This window comes from Charadrius vociferus, unplaced genomic scaffold (assembly GCF_000708025.1).
Source record: "Charadrius vociferus isolate BGI_N301 unplaced genomic scaffold, ASM70802v2 scaffold32, whole genome shotgun sequence".
NCBI classification, from domain to species: Eukaryota; Metazoa; Chordata; class Aves; order Charadriiformes; family Charadriidae; genus Charadrius; species Charadrius vociferus.
The window spans coordinates 2,802,436-2,820,364 of NW_009647856.1; the positions used below are offsets into that span (position 1 = coordinate 2,802,436).

At 36.8% G+C, this 17,929-nt stretch overlaps 1 protein-coding gene across 1 annotated transcript in view; it reads right to left on the reverse strand.

Annotated features, from left to right (window-relative positions):
- Positions 1-17,929, reverse strand: part of CACNA2D1 (calcium channel, voltage-dependent, alpha 2/delta subunit 1) — a 420,200-nt gene that overhangs the window by 110,367 nt on the left and 291,904 nt on the right. Inside the window, exon 7 of the mRNA XM_009882926.1 lies at positions 13,365-13,496. Within this exon, the coding sequence (XP_009881228.1) occupies positions 13,365-13,496 (132 nt within the window). The remainder of the gene's footprint in view (positions 1-13,364; positions 13,497-17,929) is intronic.

The following is a 17,929-nucleotide window of genomic DNA, read 5'->3' on the forward strand; positions in this document are numbered from 1 at the left end:
TAGTGGTGAGGTATGTGTGTGCAAGAAACAGAGAGGCACAGATGAATTATTAACAGCTTTACATCCCTGTAACACATCTGGGGAAAGAGGCTAAAAGCTGATAGTAAGACAAGTAACAAATGCCAATCATCAAATCCCAGAAAGCACCGTCTTATTCTGACTCAAACTTCATTACCTTTCCATCTCAGAGGGTTCCTAGGTAGTCAACCTCAATCTAGCATTTACTAGGTTAGGCAAACAAATATTTGTTAAAGTTTATTTTTACCTTGCTATCTCTCAAGAAAAGATTCATGTGGATGTTCAACACATCCATAAATACTGACTACTCAGTTCCCTGTGCCAGTCAATGACGTCTGGAGCCAAGTTTGAGGTGCAAGGTACAACTTATACTTGGTCCTTAGATTCATTTAGCATTTTCTCTCATCTTTTAGTGAACTTATGTGAACAAATCTGCATTCAGGTATGCGGTAGCCCATGCTAGTTGGGAAATGCAGTATTCCTCAGCTTACTACTCAGAAAGCCATGTGAATTTTGGTGTAGCAGCAGCATCTTTGCAGAACTACTTAGGTATTTTTCAGTAAAAGGTGAAAAGTGATTGGACATGGTAGCTAAAAACAATAAACAGCCATAACTTTAAGAGCCCCAAACATTAATCATCATAAAGTGTTTTGCACCTCTATACTTAGAACTCAGGATATTTATATCATAATGATGCCTCGTATTAGTAACTGATTAGTACTATCCCCCCAAGACAGATACTGCTCCTAACCAACTCCGTGCTACCACAGATGTTCAGTCGAGACTGAATGCAGTCACTTCTGAACTATTTTACTCAGAAATTGACTTAAAATTGGCAAAAGCTCAAATTATCTTCAGGTAAAATCTGTCTCCCATAGACAGCTCTGTGCAATGTCCTCTGTAACTTTTACAGCACCATCACCACACAGAAAAGAGAGGACAATCATCTCACAGAATTTGTATTTCAGAATGTATTGCCTATGTGGTTATGGGCAACACTGGGAGCAGTTTCATCCCAAATCAGTTCAGCAATGAGTTTTATACAGGAAAGGTCCATATGCAAACAAATATGTTGCTTTATTGGTCCCAGTATGCCAAAAGAAACAAAAGCTATTTGAATTTCTAACACATACTGCAATCTGCAACTTAAAACTAACCCTGCAAATGGCTCTGGGTTATCTTAGTTCAGAGGCAAATACTTCTGCTTCCACATCACAGAATCACAGAATCACAGAATGGTTAGGGTTGGAAGGGACCTCTGGAGATCATCTAGTCCAACCCCACTGCCAGAGCAGGGTCACCTACAACAGGTTGCACAGGACAGCGTCCAGGCGGGTTTTGAATGTCTCCAGAGTGGGAGACTCCACAACCTCTCTGGGCAGCCTGTGCCAGTGCTCCACTACCCTCAAAGTAAAGAAGTTCCTTCTCATGTTAAGATGGAACTTCCTATGTTCAAGTTTATGCCCATTACCCCTCATCCTATCACTGGGCGCCACTGAAAAAAGACTGCTCCCATCCCCCTGGCATCCTCCCATTAAGTATTTGTAAGTATTAATAAGATCCCCCCTCAATATTCTTTTCTCTAGATTGAAGAGACCCAAGTCCCTAAGCCTTTCTCCATAGGAGAGATGTTACAATCCCCTAATCATCTTCGTTGCCCTTTGCTGGACCCTCTCCAGCAGTTCCCTGTCCTTCTTGAACTGGGGAGCCCAGAACTGCATGCAGTACTCCAGATGCGGCCTCACCAGGGCAGAGTAGAGGGGGAGGATGACATCCCTCGACCTGCTGGCCACACTCTTCTTGATGCACCCCAGGATGCCATTCGCCTTCTTGGCCGCCAGGGCACATTGCTGGCTCATGGTCATCCTGTTGTCCACCAGGACTCCCAGGTCCCTCTCCACAGAGCTGCTCTCCAGGAGGTCAGCCCCCAACCTGTACTGGTGCATGGGGTTATTCCTCCCCAGATGCAGCACCCTACACTTCATGTCAGCCACTCCTCCCAGTTTTGTGTCATCAGCAAACTTGCTGATGGTACACTCTATCCCTTCATCCAGATCATCGATGAATATGTTGAACAAGACTGGGCCCAGTACTGACCCCTGAGGGACACCACTTGTTACTAACCTCCAACTAGACTCTGCACCACTAACCACAACCCTCTGAGCTCTATCTGTAAGCCAGATATAAGTTGATATAAGTATAAGTTGATATAAGTATAAGCCAGATATATGTATAAGCTGAATTGAATTCTCAATAAATGTGTTGCTAACATCGGTTTTATCTGGACTAGCTACCATCCCCCCAGAGGGGGCTGGAGTATCAGACCTCGAGGAGAAGAGGTGCAGAAGCAACAAGGTGTTTTGATAGGGTTTTTTGTTGTTGTTTTTCTTTTTCTCCTATAAGAGCAAATTCTGGAGCTTTCAACTGGTGTCATGAAAACACAGAGATAGTATGAACTTCAGCATGCAGGTACGGTGGCCTGCTGGCTGTAATCTCATTAACTCACTAGAAATAACACGTTGTCCTGCAACTGGGTGGATCTGTTTGCACAACTACAACATTCAAATCATCAGTTTTGAAAAATAAGCCACAATTAAATATATTGTAAGATTTTTTGTATCATGAGTATGGTTAGATCCAAATCATCTCAGTCCATGTCTTTTTCTCCCTGATGTCAACAAAAAAAATGAATTGAACAATGCTCAAAAAGGCTTGTTTCAGTGTAAATAGTAAAGCTATCCAATTTACACACTAATTGCACTAATTGATAATTTATAAGCTGCATTACTGGGAAAATTTCGGGTTTTATTTTGTTTTGCTCTTTTTTTTCTACTTTAAAGGCTCCTTTAAATGTTGAGTCGCTAACAGGAACTGACAGCTATAAAATATAAAACCTTTTGAAAAAAAAAAAGGTGAAGTTCTCAGTTTTTCAAGGCTTTTGATTCATTTTGTATGGATTTTTTAGGCTTTCTAGTCTCTTAGTATCTGCTTCAGTAATGACTTTCTTTGGAGAGTTCAATATCACGGCTGCAACAATATTGCTTACCATTAATGGTTAACACAAGAGCAGCTGTGCACAGCAAGTCCTTCATTGGAGAGATACCATTTTATTTTATTAGAAATTGATTTTTAAAGTCCTTCCATTATTAATTTGTCTAAGCAGGGAATGCTCCAGTAGGTGAGTGAGACCTGCTTCACTGATACCTGGAAATTGGTTCAAGATTTTATTTTAGTTTATTTTTAATGAAAGGGAGGAGAAAATGCTAACTCTTCTTTATCCATATTTTTAAGTTAAGAATTTTTAAGACTTTAAGGACAAAACAGGGAAAGAATACAAGAGTTCTTATCGCTGTACTTTTCAGCGCTGGTATTACGAAGATCCTGAGAAGATTAACATACCTCCTGATGTTTAAACAATACTATGAATTTAAGTATGAGTTAATGAATATAATGAATATAATAGCACAGTGAATCTTAAAAAAAACCCCTTGGTATTACACATATTCCTGGCTTGAATCCCTAACCTTCAGAGGATCACTGAAGAAGTCTTTTTATCTTTTTATACCTGTTTCTTTTATCTGCAAAATGAGGACAGTGATATTTTTACTACTTTTAAAACAGAAGATCATTTGGGGATGAAAATTAAGCTGTGTTATATGCCATGCAGTACGTATATGTGCCCTGCAGAATAGCATAAAATAATCTAGGGCTGTTTGAGAACATGAAGCCTCCTAGGACAGGGCTGGAGAACCTTGTAGTATAGAAGAAACAAAATAGGGTCCAGCGCTGTCTGTTGGTAAAGGCTGCCAGTGTGCACTGTCCCTTTAGTCCCATGGGACTCTCTGAACAACGCTAATAAAACTCTGGCTTGTTCTGTGTACTAGTACAGGTACACCTTTAAAGGTGAGGGAGCAGACGAGTTTAAGAAACACCTGTATGCATGATTAAGACATGCTCAGATGTGTTTAAAATAAGAATTAAGATTATGTAGGCACTCAATTCCAACACTGCAATCTTGTTCAGAATCTACTCCTTTAGCTAAGAAGGACTTTAACTTCACAGATACTTTGCAACTTGAATCCAAGACTTCTCAAGTAAATAGAGTCATATATCCATAAATAACAGGACCGTCAACATCTCAGAATGCTACTTTGTGTCTAGTACACCTGGAAGTCTGACAAAGTATTGGTCTCCCTAGGAAATACTATTTCTCTTCATGATCATGAAGTTCCTAATGTTCACCTAAGCAGCTGATACTGTAGCACTTTTCCTGGCTTTCTCCTAGTTATATGAGCCTGGGCACAGCCAAAACAAAGCCCCCCTCTACCCTTTTCCTTTCAACTCCCACCCTTCTTCTCTAACATGGGTAAGGTCAAAGAAAGATGACAAATACATATATCTAGGTTATGCGTATAAGAGAAGGGCCACAGAGCTGCAGGCTTGAGGCTGCTTTTTCCGCTATGAAACAAAACAAAACAAAACAACACAACAGAGAGGAGTCACAGAGCTATGCAGCATTTTGGGAGAGTGGAAGTTGCCAGACATACCGCATGGGGAAAGAAAGTTTTAAATTTAATTTCCCACTGGCCCTTGTTAAATCTCCAGATGGAAGTGGGAAGATTTGGAACATCTGGGGACATGATACCATTTCTTTTTCAGTTTTATTTTTGTTGTGAATTGCCTCAACTTTTCAGATCTTGATCAAGTGTGGCACCTTCCTACCTTCAGCACACGGCTGTCACACCGAGTCTAGGTTCAACATTTCTTCATAAAAGATGCTGAATCTATTAATGCATCATCATGCTGGTGTAACTGCTATACAAACCCCACTAACTGGAATCTGAAACTATCCATATCAGTGCTACCCTTTCTGATATTACATTTGAGAAATATTATTTAATATACTTCCCCGAGACAGCCGAGTCGGTGTTGCTGATCAAAAGGGTTTTTTACTGAACATTCATCTAAATCAAGAGTGTGTTTTCATTTGAGTAATCCTTTGCAGCCAAACTTTCTTAAGTATATTTATTGCTATAACTAGAAAGCCTCCTATATCTTATTTAACTGCAAATAAATGTCTGCTGTCTGCAGTCCAAAACAAAATGCATCCATTACAAAGAATCTTAGCCTTACAAAAAATAAATAAAAATAAAGAGAGAGATGGTATCTGGCAAAAGGCACATAAATAGTGTTTTTAATTTTTTTTTTTTTTAATAAGTAATTGCTACAGTGAAAATAATATGCTTCCCATTGCAGTATTTCAATGAAACATTGATTAACGATTATAATCCTGATTACCTCTATAATTAAGAAGGATTTCAATATTAAAAAAGGAACTGGTTGGTTTGTACCTACACTTCCTTGTAGCCTGCCAAAAATTTGATATTAAATTGTTCTTTCAGATAGCTGCTTTCTAAAACCTATCAATAAAATTAGCTGGGTAGATGCCTCACAAAATGTAAGTAACTTAATATCTGCCAAACCATATTAAACTACTTTAATTAAATTAATTTATTTTTGTGTAACAGACTTGTCCACTGCTCAGTGGTTAATTATAAATTAAATTTGCAGTCTGATCTATATTAAAATACCTTTCTGTCTACATGGACTCAATGAAGCTCTACATGTGCTAGCCCATAGAGAATAGATTCAAGATTAAAAAAAAAAAGAAAAAAAAAAGTTTAATTTTTCAAACTCCTGCCACCAAAGAAGAATCACTTTGGAAACAATATTATTAAAAAAAAAAAAAAAAAAAAAACAAACCCAAAAAACCAACAAAACCCAAACACAAAATCAAAGCAAATCCCAAACCTCCAAACCTGATGTACATTACTGATTCTAGGTGGTCCTGCTTGAGCAGGAGGGTTGGTCCAGGTAACGTCCAAAGGTTTCTTCCAACCTCAATCATTCTGTGGTTATTGCCACTTATTCTTATCTTTTAAAAAGGCACCAGATAGTCTGTATTAGATAGTCCATATCTGGTAAAAGAGATACATCCTTCCAGAATATTCATCCATTTCAGGTGTTGGTTTGGAGTATTTTATGCTCTGAGGATGACCATATTTCCCTTTTCTTTTAAAGCTGAACTTTTTGATATTAAAATACTGTGTTGTGATATTTGCAATTTTATGTCTTTGCAAGTTTCAATTGGATTAAAATGAATTGATAATTTCAATGATCTTGCTAAAATGCTATCAGATTATTGCTTTTAATTTGAATCAAAACCTACTGAAACCCTATGTCCGGACTAGAATTAGGCAAGTGTCTTCTTAAAAGGATATCTTAAAAGCTAATAATAATTTCTAGAATGAGAAGTCTAAACTCAAAGATTAGGCAGGAAGATGTACATCTACTAGCACTACTGAGAAGGTGCTTCAACTTTTATAATAATATGTGCTCTTTTGACATCTCACAGAAAATAGAAATTTTAAACTTGGTGGCTCACAGTTTTCCCAATGAAACTCTTCTGATTTTGTTTATTGTTTCCACAAACTTGCCTTTCAGAATTCCATAATATCAAATTTCAGGAGGGTTTTCTTAAAAAAAAATAAATAAATAAAATCACAAAATACCTTTCAGCTTTCTTTTGGGATAGCGGTGAAAACCCTTGTGTTATACATAAGTAATGGAAAAAGCTTCCATTGCAATACAAATCTGGAAACTTCTACAATAAACCTGGTGGACTTTGCAAAGAAACTAGAATTGAAAACATGCGTTCAAGACAACAGAGCCCTCAGAACAAAGCAAAAAGGAAGGAAAAGAAATTATTTATATGTCCAGTCCTATCCTGCCTTCTGTAAACAACTCAGCTAAAATTCTGTTTGCAAACTGAACATTAAGAAACAGGATGGGTTTTCTCGTACAAGTTACATGTGGGAGATATTCAGAAAAGCTGACTGTGATTTCCTGTTGAAAAGAAGAAAAGAAGCTGTAACTAATTCCCCAAAATGCCACCATGTAAATCGGGATTCCTTGTTTTCTAGATGACTCACAATAGCCTCTGAGCATGCACTGGACGGTGGGGCAGGATAAAGACTTCAAGGTCCCTGTGGCTGCAAGTCAGACAGGAGCATACACAAACCAGTATCATGTCTAACAGAATGCAATACATATTCACTACACGCCTTTAGGTCTGGGGCTGGCTTTTCTGGGCAGACTCGTCGATACAAAGAACGTAACTGAAATTCTGATTTCAGGAATATTCTGGCACATGGCTATTTAAAACTGCTCATATTTTTACCCTACCCCCCCCCTTTTTTTTTAATTCACAGATTTCAGGTTGAATTTGATTTTACTAAATCTGATCTCATGCATCACATTTTATCGTCTTGCTATGGAAATTAAGTCTAGTACCAAAAGCTTAAAGAAAAGAAATCCCTCCCCTATAGCTTCACGAGAACGCTCTATTTACCTGCATATCGGTCACAAATGATTCTGTGCGTACGGCTTGCAAGGTTAAGGCTACCAGCAAAAACGGCCTCTGGCAATGGTATGCTTCTAACATGAAGACTGAGACATTACAGTTGGCTGTGAAAAAAGTCACTTAAAATGTCTGAGCCATTTGATTTCAATGACTTGACAATTTCTGTTACCTCGTTTTAAAAATGTTAACGTATTTTAAATATTGTTAAGAATCATTAAATGTCAAAAAATTTAGATGAAATGCTTAGAAAACATCCAAAGTATAGGCAACCGTATATTGTGTATGAAACCTGTAGCAGTTCACATTTTTCATGTGTTAGCAGTAAGTCTGTGTTAATGACAGGTGAAATGGACAATTGTAACTTGAACAGAAAATTTTCATCATGCAGAATCCAAAGTACATGCAACTTAACTTTATTACATCCAGTGTAGTAATTTTCAAAATGTTTGCAAACAACAACTGCCTGGCCTGTACCTAGTTTTTGCACAGATGGATGAACACAGACAGAAAACATATGGAATCTTCTTTTCATCCTCAGTCAATAAGCCAACAAATGTAATTTAGTTTCTGAGCAGAAAGAAGATGTCTGGTGCTACTTTGTGTCAGCAAACATTATTTCTCCTTTGAGCAAGAAGGAAATTATAAAGGGAAATTAGAAGAGATTATGGAATAAATTGTAGTCTCACACAAATATGCTTGTTTCTCCAGATAAAATTAGTCTGTTCCTTAAAAATGAAGGGCCCTACGTACACCAGCAGGCTCTGAAGCCTCCTGGGCAATCAGTGCCTGTGTTCAAGCTCATGTTTACATGGTGAAGAACCTGGGATTAGAGAGTTGTGGGAAGAGGAGAGGGACAAAAAGCTGCAAGAAATCTCTTGGGAGCCTCTGCCTCTTGGCTTGGGAGCTTCACTTAAGCTCAAGCCTTTGCTCCTTGCCTGAGCTGCATTGTGTGGAGGTCTGTGTACCATGTTGTACTTTGCTGATCCTGACCCTGACTCAGGGACCTCCTGGCCTGACCTCAGAGCTGCCTTGTCAATATGGACTTGTTGGGCTCACATCCGAAGCTGACCCCAGCACAAGCACTGCATATACCAGGAGATCTCAATATGTCCAACTTTTTTAACCTTGTCTTTTCCACAGATTACTACTTGTGTTGAAGAAAAAATAACAAATAAACAAATAACACCCTACTTCCTAAAACAAGCACTGAGTACACTGTTACTTCTGAAAAGACAGTAATAGAGTAAGATTGGAGCTAAGCAGACAAGCTTTCTCCTTGTGGATGAGTACCTTTGCCCTGGCTAATCCATCCGTTGTACACTTCCATACTGGCCCAGCAGTGCTGGTCCTCTTTGACACAGTCTACATGGACAGATACTGCAAACACAACTAGATATTGTATGAAAACAATTATACGTGATGTTGTTTCTGTTGTTCTGAATGACAGTATTAAGATTCCAAAGACATTTTTTTTCAAGTTTTCTTTTGGAAGTGGAGGAAAGCACAGAGTGACAAGGAAAACTACTATGATGGATACTGCTTAGCCACACATTAAGTATTTATACACACTTGCAAGACTCCTCTGAATCTCATCTTCTCTAGACCAAAAGCTAGCTCTCTCAGCCTCTCCTCATAAAACAGATCCTCCACATCCTTAATCATCTTTGTGGTTTTTCAGTAAGTCCCACACTCTCTCGTACTGGGAAGTCTAGAATTGGATCTTTCATTCCAGATATCTCACCATGTCTAAGTCAAGGGGAAAGACTACCTCCCTCCACTTGCTAGAAATGCTCTGCCTAATGCAGCCCTGGCTGTTGTTGGCCATGTCCAACTCATCCATTAGGACCCCCATATTTTTTTTTTTCTGTAAAGCTACTTTCCAGCTGCTCAGCCCTGCACATACTGCACTTATTCCTCTACAACAAGCAAAACTTTGCATTTCTGTCTTTTGAACTTTCCATGAGATTCCTTTCAACTCAGGTCTCCAGTCTGTTGAGGTCCCTCTGAACGGCAGTACAACCGTCTTGTGTGTGAGCCACTCCCAATTTTGTGCTATCTGCAGACTTGCTGTAATGAGTGCCTTGGCCTTTTCCATGCCTTTTGTCACCAAGTCCCCTGTCCCAGCAGGGGGCAGCAGGCCCACATTCTGCAGTAAGTCCATATTTTCCTTAGTCTTTATTTTGCTGCTGATGTTCCTGTAGAAGTTCTTTTTGTTGTCCTTCATATACCTCACCATATTCAACTCCAAGTAAGCTTTGGCTTTTCTAACCAGGTTTCTATATGCTTGGACAGTGTCTCTGTATTCCTCCCAGGTCACCTGTCCTTGCTTCCACCTTTTGTACACTTCCCTCATAAATTAAGAATTTTATCAGGTACCTTCATCACCTGGAGATAGAGATCCCTATCTTGATTGTGATACAACTCCATAAATGTATGTAAAAATGCATTCTTACACTGAAACCATCTCTTGAAAGAAAGACTAATTTGCGATATACAACTTGAAACATAAGAATGAGTATATATTACATCCTTCCTTAAAGTTCCATTTACTTTATGTGTTTATCCTTCTGAGCTCTTTTATTAAACTACTGTTTACTTACTCTTGAGTTGTTCTGAGCTCACAGAATAGCTAATAGAAATCTCAAAATTGCTTTTGGCATCTTCATATCAAAATGGATGGTTGCCAGCACAGCAGTAAAGCATAACATTTCTCTTCACAAATGTGCTGCCACTGAAACTAATGAAAATGTTGATACTAAGTAGCCTCACTAATCTTTAAAATTATTTTAAGCAAGACACACTTTCTTAAATAATTTAAAGAAGAAAAAGTTCAGTATGAGGAGACTTATACTGACTTTTTAAATCGAGCTGATTAAAACCCTAACTGAAAGAGGTGAAAAAAAAAAAAAAAAAAAGAAAAGATTTGAAGCCTATGGATGTATTCTGCATCTTTGGCCATTTCTGTCTTGATGTTTGAAAACGAGAGCTGAACTGGGTATATTCTAGGGAAAAATAGTTAATAAACAAAATGAAGCAAGTAATGTATTAATCGATAGAGAAGTTGACCTCAATGCAATCTCTAACATTTATACTGGGACACACTGTAAGGTAAACATAGAATGTTGCCATACAGTTCCTTTTTATGCCTGGCACTGGTTCTGCTATCACTGCAAATATCTACATATATGTGTGTTTATGTATATATTTCTAATACTTAGCTGTCTTGCACATCTGGATCTATCCATCTACACAAGTATCTTCCTAAATCTGGCTTGCCTTGGTTACTTATTTTCTTCTTCTTCAAAACAAAACCAAAGGTAACACCACACAGAATGTGGTTTTCTCCTCAGTAAAAATGACATTTTGCATAAGGGACATTTGAGGGACTAATTACATCATAACATTAAAGGAAGTGAACACTTTGGTACTGTTACTCCCTCTACCTGATGCTGTTAGCTATTTTTGTAAAACACAGTTTCCTATTCTTATTCTACTGCATCTAATTACTATTGTATTTAAGTCTAATACCATCTATTATAGTGTATAAAGAAGAAGGTCTGAGGAAAGGAACTGGTCTAAATGCCATGTGTCTCTACCTAGGTTATAGTCAGAAGGAAGCTGCCTTGTTTTCTTCATAGAGACAAGGGAACACAAATGTACTGAAGAGACAGACAAAACACAGCTGAAAATTATATGAAATCATATACGTGATGCTAGAGGAGTGTACAACAGTACAAAACTAGAATATATGTAGGTAACAAGGAGATATATGTAATAGAAAAAATCTAATATTTCACACATGCTTTCCACCCATGGGGTCGCTCGTAGATTCTTTCATGTTGCTGGTTACTATGGTGACAAGGACAGCCCAAGAGCCTACTTAGGACAGAAGTGATGTACCATATAGCCCATTACTCAAAGCAGTGGGATACTATCAGACAAAAACATTAGTTCAAGAAAGCTGTGACTGAAGACTCCCTCTATAGCTTAGAGGTACCAAAGACTGATTTCTTTTAAGGGAGGAAAGACTGAGTGGATACAGTTCAGCTAATAATGAGCAGACTTATCTATGCATTTTAATTTTGGGTTTTGAGACTTCCAAATACTTTCACAAATATCATCACTATGGAGAAATTAATCTCTTTGAAGCAGGCTTACCTAAGGCCAATAGAAGGAAGCAAGGTTTTACAACTTATATCGTTTTCAAAAAGCAAATGTGAAAAACATCCATTCCAGTATATGAAACTTAATTTCATTTTCAGAACATTTGTGTGTGTCAGATAGGCCTCTGCAAACTAGACAGAGTTTACAAAAGGAGAAAGATGGACAAACTTGTGCAAAGGCTTATTCTAAAAATCTAAAACCCAAAGGGCTTACTGATTTGAGCTATAAATGGAAGGAAGTGGAAAGGAGAAGATGCACAGAACAACACACAGACAACTTAAGGACTCTCAGGCTGCTCCAGGTTACTGGAGTGTGTGTAAAATTTAAGAATTAGGGAATTACCCAGGAATTTTTTAAGTTCTGACAACACTAGACAGCTAATAAGGACTTAAGCACTTAGCTATGGAATAAGCAGGAGGTGTGAAGATCTGAGTGTTATACTAAACATAAATTTGTGTTTAGCTGGAGTATATACAAGCACCATATCCACCTGAAAAATAGGGAAAACAAGCTTCTCCCATTTTACAGAGGTGCCTTCAGGAAGAATACATAGTGATTCTGAGGCTCCTGTGTTGTGTTGGTAAACAACTGGAGGAGGCAGGTTAGCTAGACATAAGAATATATTTTTCAGTATATAGGATACTCTTACACTTGAAAATTAATTTCCTAGATATCGCCACAGAGATGTATTTAAGAAACAGTTCTTTTTCAGCACTTGGAAAACATCACTATATAGTAAGCGGTGACAAATGGTGACCCCAAACACAGTACTAATAGATCCCAAAAGCATTGAAACACAACACTTGGAAATAAGAGAGATATGCAATTAGCATATTCAATATTTATTTTTTTTTCTGCAACATCCCACTGTATTTATTTCACTGGCACCTAGCATGACAAAACAAACAGCTTCAAATGTTATGAAATATTTCTTCCTGTAAAGTAGCCTGAGGCAATTTCTCTGCCTGTGCTAGCAATTTTGCTAATGATACAGTAACAGCTTTAGAATAATCCCCCTCACCCTCAGAAACACAGTCTTATATAAACAGAAAAGAGAGGATTTCAAAGGACCTCAGATGGCTTCCTTAACCAGTTGTAGACAAGAGATAAGACACTGCACACAACTGTCTTTCCTGTAGTCGACATGTTATTCTGTCATTGATAACAGCATTGCTTAATGAGAACAGCAGCACAGGCAGTATGCCTTGCCATAAAGCAAGCCTTTCCATCAGCTAGTACACATCAAAAATCAAAATAAGGCTACTGATCACCTAAATTCAGTAAAATATGCATCCATTTAAATTAATTACTGTGATCCAGTAATGGAATCTTCAACAGGTGGAACAGAGGTTGGTTGAAATAATCAAATTGTATTCATTTATCTGTCTAGTCAGTGAGTAACTACTTTTAAAACTAGAAAGGTACAAAAATCTCACTGGCAAATATTCAACTGATTCTCTACACAACACATAGAATACAATACAAAAATAATATTTAACTATTCAGCTTTTCAAAGGACATCATCTTCTGTTCCTCTTACTGTAAAAAATACTAGTTACATATTTCACTTCCAGTTTTTTCCCCTTCATAGTTGCTTTATGCCAGAATAATTTCACAGTCTTTGAGTTACTTCTAATATACAGAAACCTCATCTATGTAAGAAAGTCATCTTTGGTTATCTTTTATTGCTTGTAAATAATTCAGAATATTTTTAAGGCAATATGAGACATAGGACAGTTCTTTAGGAGACTTCAGTTACCTGGGTAATACCTAGCGAGGCCAGTTGCACTGCCAAAAACCTGCCATAATAAAGTAGGGTCTTCTTCTCTGTTCCGCTTGAATACATCATCCAATGCTGCAGTCCAGTTGAGTTCATTTAACACTATCGTTGCTGTCAAAGATAAAACATATTTGGTGTTACAAAGTTACATCCTAACACAAACAATGACTACAAAAAGCAAACTGAACTACTGCAGAAAGTAATAACATTTCATTTAACTAATCAATAGAGTACATTTAAAGAAACACTCCTCTTCCTTGGGAATTTAAGTTCCTCCTGCTCTCTTCTTCCCTTTGCATTATTTGTATGCAATGACTGTTGGTTTATTTGCATACCCAATATCTTCTACAAATACTTTATTTCTGAGATATCACTCCAATTGCACTTCCCAGTTATAGAAAAATAAATGCAAGCATATAAATTTGATGTTTCTACTAACTACGATACACTGCAATAAGAATACCCAGAATGATGTCAACGAAAGTAGGTGGGTCTCTTATAAAGGTAACAAAGATGTCCCTTCCCAAATGGATGCTCTAAGAGGATTATATGGGAAAAAGACAATGATGAGTTATTTGAATTGTAACATTAAGGTGGGGCCGCATGCACAGTAGTATTCATTATTGCCTGCTAAAATGATCTTAGTGTTCATAGATGTGATCACTTACAAAAAGATCAGCAATGTGAACATTAGTATTTATGAGTTGGGTCAGTTCCACAATGAACTTCAAAAAGGAAATTCACATTTCATCTAAACGCTATGTGGTCAGTTATACAGAAACTTATATTCACAAAGTTGTCCTCTGCCAAAGCTTATTTTAGTCAATCAGATATATCATATAACCAATCAAATATATAATATATCAATATGTTCTATGCCTTTTTCAAAAAAAAAGATATGTTGGGAGACTTACTCTAAAATTGATGAACACTGCTGCGGTAATAGTTAATTGACTATGGTTAGTAGTCAATGAAATTTTATTGCACTACAGAGTATCTTATGGTATAACTTTGATAAATCATGCTTTTCACCTCATTTAATCAGCTGGAAATATCTCATTATCCCCCCCACCCCCACCCCCCCTCCAATATTAATAATGTTAGTCAATAGCAGCTATGCAGTTAATTAGAAGGAGCAAGGGCTTTTTGTTGGTTTGGTGACTAATTCTTTCTTCTGTGTTGCTTAATGGCTTTGTAAGTAATGTTTCTAAATGTGAAAAATCTGGATCAGCAAGCCAAGGCTGCAAAGGGAATTAGAGAGGGAAAAACATTTGAAAACAGCTAAAGATGTAGGTATAAATCCTATGAAGGTCAACACTGTAATACAGATCCTGCTTACACTGTGATATTGTGCACAGGAAAGAAAATCCAAGTTCTCTTGCAAATGGGCAAGTGAAGCTGAAGTAAAAACAGTTCATGTTTCAGGCACATGAATGGCATCACAGTACAAAATTTAGTACATAGGTCTACATTCTAGCCCTCTGCTACTGTGAAAAAAAGAAACAATAAAAATAAGAACAGGTTGAAAGTTAACATTTGACAGCCCATTTCCAAAGTGAGGTTGTTGACAGGTACTGGAGAAATGAGATCAAAACATTTAATTCTATAGGCTTATTTGTAAAGGTTAAGGAGAAAATTGTTGCACCATGTGTTTTGCAGAAAGGTTTATCTGTTGTCTTTTTTTTTCAAAGTAGTTTTAAGATAATATTACTCTCTGAAGATATAGCTTTTTATAGAAATATCAAATTAAATTTCCAACTCTTGAGATTCCCTGTAAGCAGGTACTATATACTTGTCTCTTTGTCAAGTAGATATTTATAAATATATCTATGTTTACTTAAGAAAGAGGAATAATTCCCTGAAGCACCATGAGAAGATAATTATCATTTAAAAATGGTTACTGTTCAATTATCTCTTTCAGATCCAGTTTGATCAACTGTGTAATTAAGCATTAAGTACAGACTTTCTCAACTAAACTTTGTTTCTCAACTAAACTTACTTCCAGAAGTGGCTCCATGAAGTCATTAGAAGCTCTGCCATTTACTTAGACAAGAATTTCCTTTCATGCTCGAATTTTTATTTTTCACAATACTGTTTCTTCATCTGATGTACAGAGTACTTGGCCCAGTGGAAGCCTATGCCAGTGGTTCCTGGTGGCATTTAGGGCACTGGAGCTTACGACACTTACTTGAGGCACATGGAAGACAATAGTTCTTACCTTTTTGCAGCTGATAAAGCATTTAGGTTTCAGGGTCCTCTATAAATTTCCAAGCCCCATAACAATATAAACCAAGGCATTTCTTTGGACTTGCGACCTGACAAAATTGCTGCAGCCTCTACCCCCAAATCTGTCAGTTACTTTACCACCTTGGTCAGACCACTGACATCCCTATTCAGCAAAACTTGTAATCAGTTTAAATCAGTTAATCATGCTAATAAGTTCTTTTCTAAATTGGTGGCTCTACACCCCATGAAAAGAACTCTTCGCATATGAAATGTGATACAATATTTCTAAAGAGAAGGTTTCTTTCAGGCAATAAGCTTGCTAATGAATAAACTGTATTCAATAAAGGTATATTAAACGCATTAATGTACATTTACAAATACTGTTGCAAAGAGTGTCTATGTAACATCACCCAAAAATATATTGCAGTTTTATATATATATGTCAACCTATATATATATATATATGTCAAACCTATGTTTTCACACACCTCTGCACATACATAGTCATATATATATATAATACATGCACATACAAAAAAAAAAAAAAAAAGGAGAAACTAAGGAGACAATCTACAAATAGTAAAATGACGAAGTACTGAAGTATTGAATGGGTATATTGGAATTAATAATTTCAGCTTTTTATTAGACTTGTTGAGATTAGGCTATAAAGCAAGAAATATAGTTTACTAGATCTTATTTACAGTATTTGTGGAGAAGTGATGCTTTATAGTCAGAGTGAAGAGTTTTATGATCTTATTTACGTACCACTTTCCCTTTCCTCCTCCTCATCCTCCTCTACAATCTTCTCCCAGAGACAAATACAGCACCCTAAAAACATGCAAGAACTTGGCAGCAAGGAAAAAAAAAACAACCCAACAAAAAACCAACAAACCAACACATGAAATTGGGATTAAAAAAAAAAAAAAGTGGAATTTAAGATGAGAAACAAGAACAGAGCATCCCAACAGAAGTAAAATAAAATAAATCTGGGAAAAGGCTACTAACAGTGAGTAACATATCTTTTCTCAGATACTGAAAAACATACCTTCCTGCACTCCAGAAATTCATAGTTAAGTGCTGAGTCTTTATTCTCAGGAATAAATTTTAACAGCACACATGTAATTCAACTTACATCACCTTCCTCATAATTCACTTTCTCATTATGACAACAATAATTTGTGCTTGGTACAGACACACTGAGTTTATTTGGTGGGACTGATATGTAAATAGCTGTTGTACAATTATTAAAACAATTACTTCTGGAGCAATTTGCTATTTGCAATTCAAATTTCCTTCCTTCATTCAGGGTTTTTTGTTTGTTTGTTTTCATTCCATGTACAAGTATACTTGATATAGAATGCACCCACATTTACGTTAACTAATCTAGTAATCAGTAAACAAGGAAAAAGATGCTGGGAGTTTTACCTTTAATCATTTATTTCTTTTAGTGTTTTTCCATAACTCATATTGCTCTTTTATTTCTGCTTAAGAATACACTCTGGACTTCAAAATGGAAGCTGTAAATCAAGTCCCTCTAGTTTTTCCTTTTAATTCAATACCTCTTGTAACAGGCAATTTCAAACCAATACCTAAATTCTGGTTTAAAGCCTACAGCAATGGATTTGAAACTTGCCAACCAAAGAAAAGCAAGCAAAACCACTCATAAATAGCAACAAAACTATTCTTTGAACGGTTCATACTAAAATATCATGATTCTCAATTTACACAGTAAAATCAATGCAGTGCTACTTTCACTAGCTCACAGTAGAGACCATGGCACCTGTCAGAAGATCCTAATTTGAGAGACATGGATTTATATTGACTTCATGAATATAGCGAGAATTTCATTTATTTTTCCTTTATTAAAAAAAAAATGCAATTTACTAAAATAAAATATTTAGAGGTGTTATAGCCACACCTACTGAGATGCTGTAAATCCTAGAAACACTTGTCTGTCTTTTTGAGTTAACTTCTGTACAGGAAAGAGCTTTTGACTGATAATTGGCAGAACATCTAGTTGGAGACAACTGTCCAATAAGCTTATTTCCAATTCTGCTAAAAGAAGTCTTTGAAGATTACTACTTCAAAGTACTTCAACTGCTACCTTTCACTTGATATTGGCAAGATGAAAAAAATAATTTATCATCGCACAATAGGAAACATCATTCTTTCTGGTTAATTCCACTGAAGTCCATCCATCTTTTCCTTTTTTCCCTCTTCTTTATGACATGAGGTTTAGGGTCCTTGACAAGGAATGGATTCAATTTTCCTCTGCAAATGCAATCAATAAAAAATAGAGAGCACTAGTGTGCTCTCTT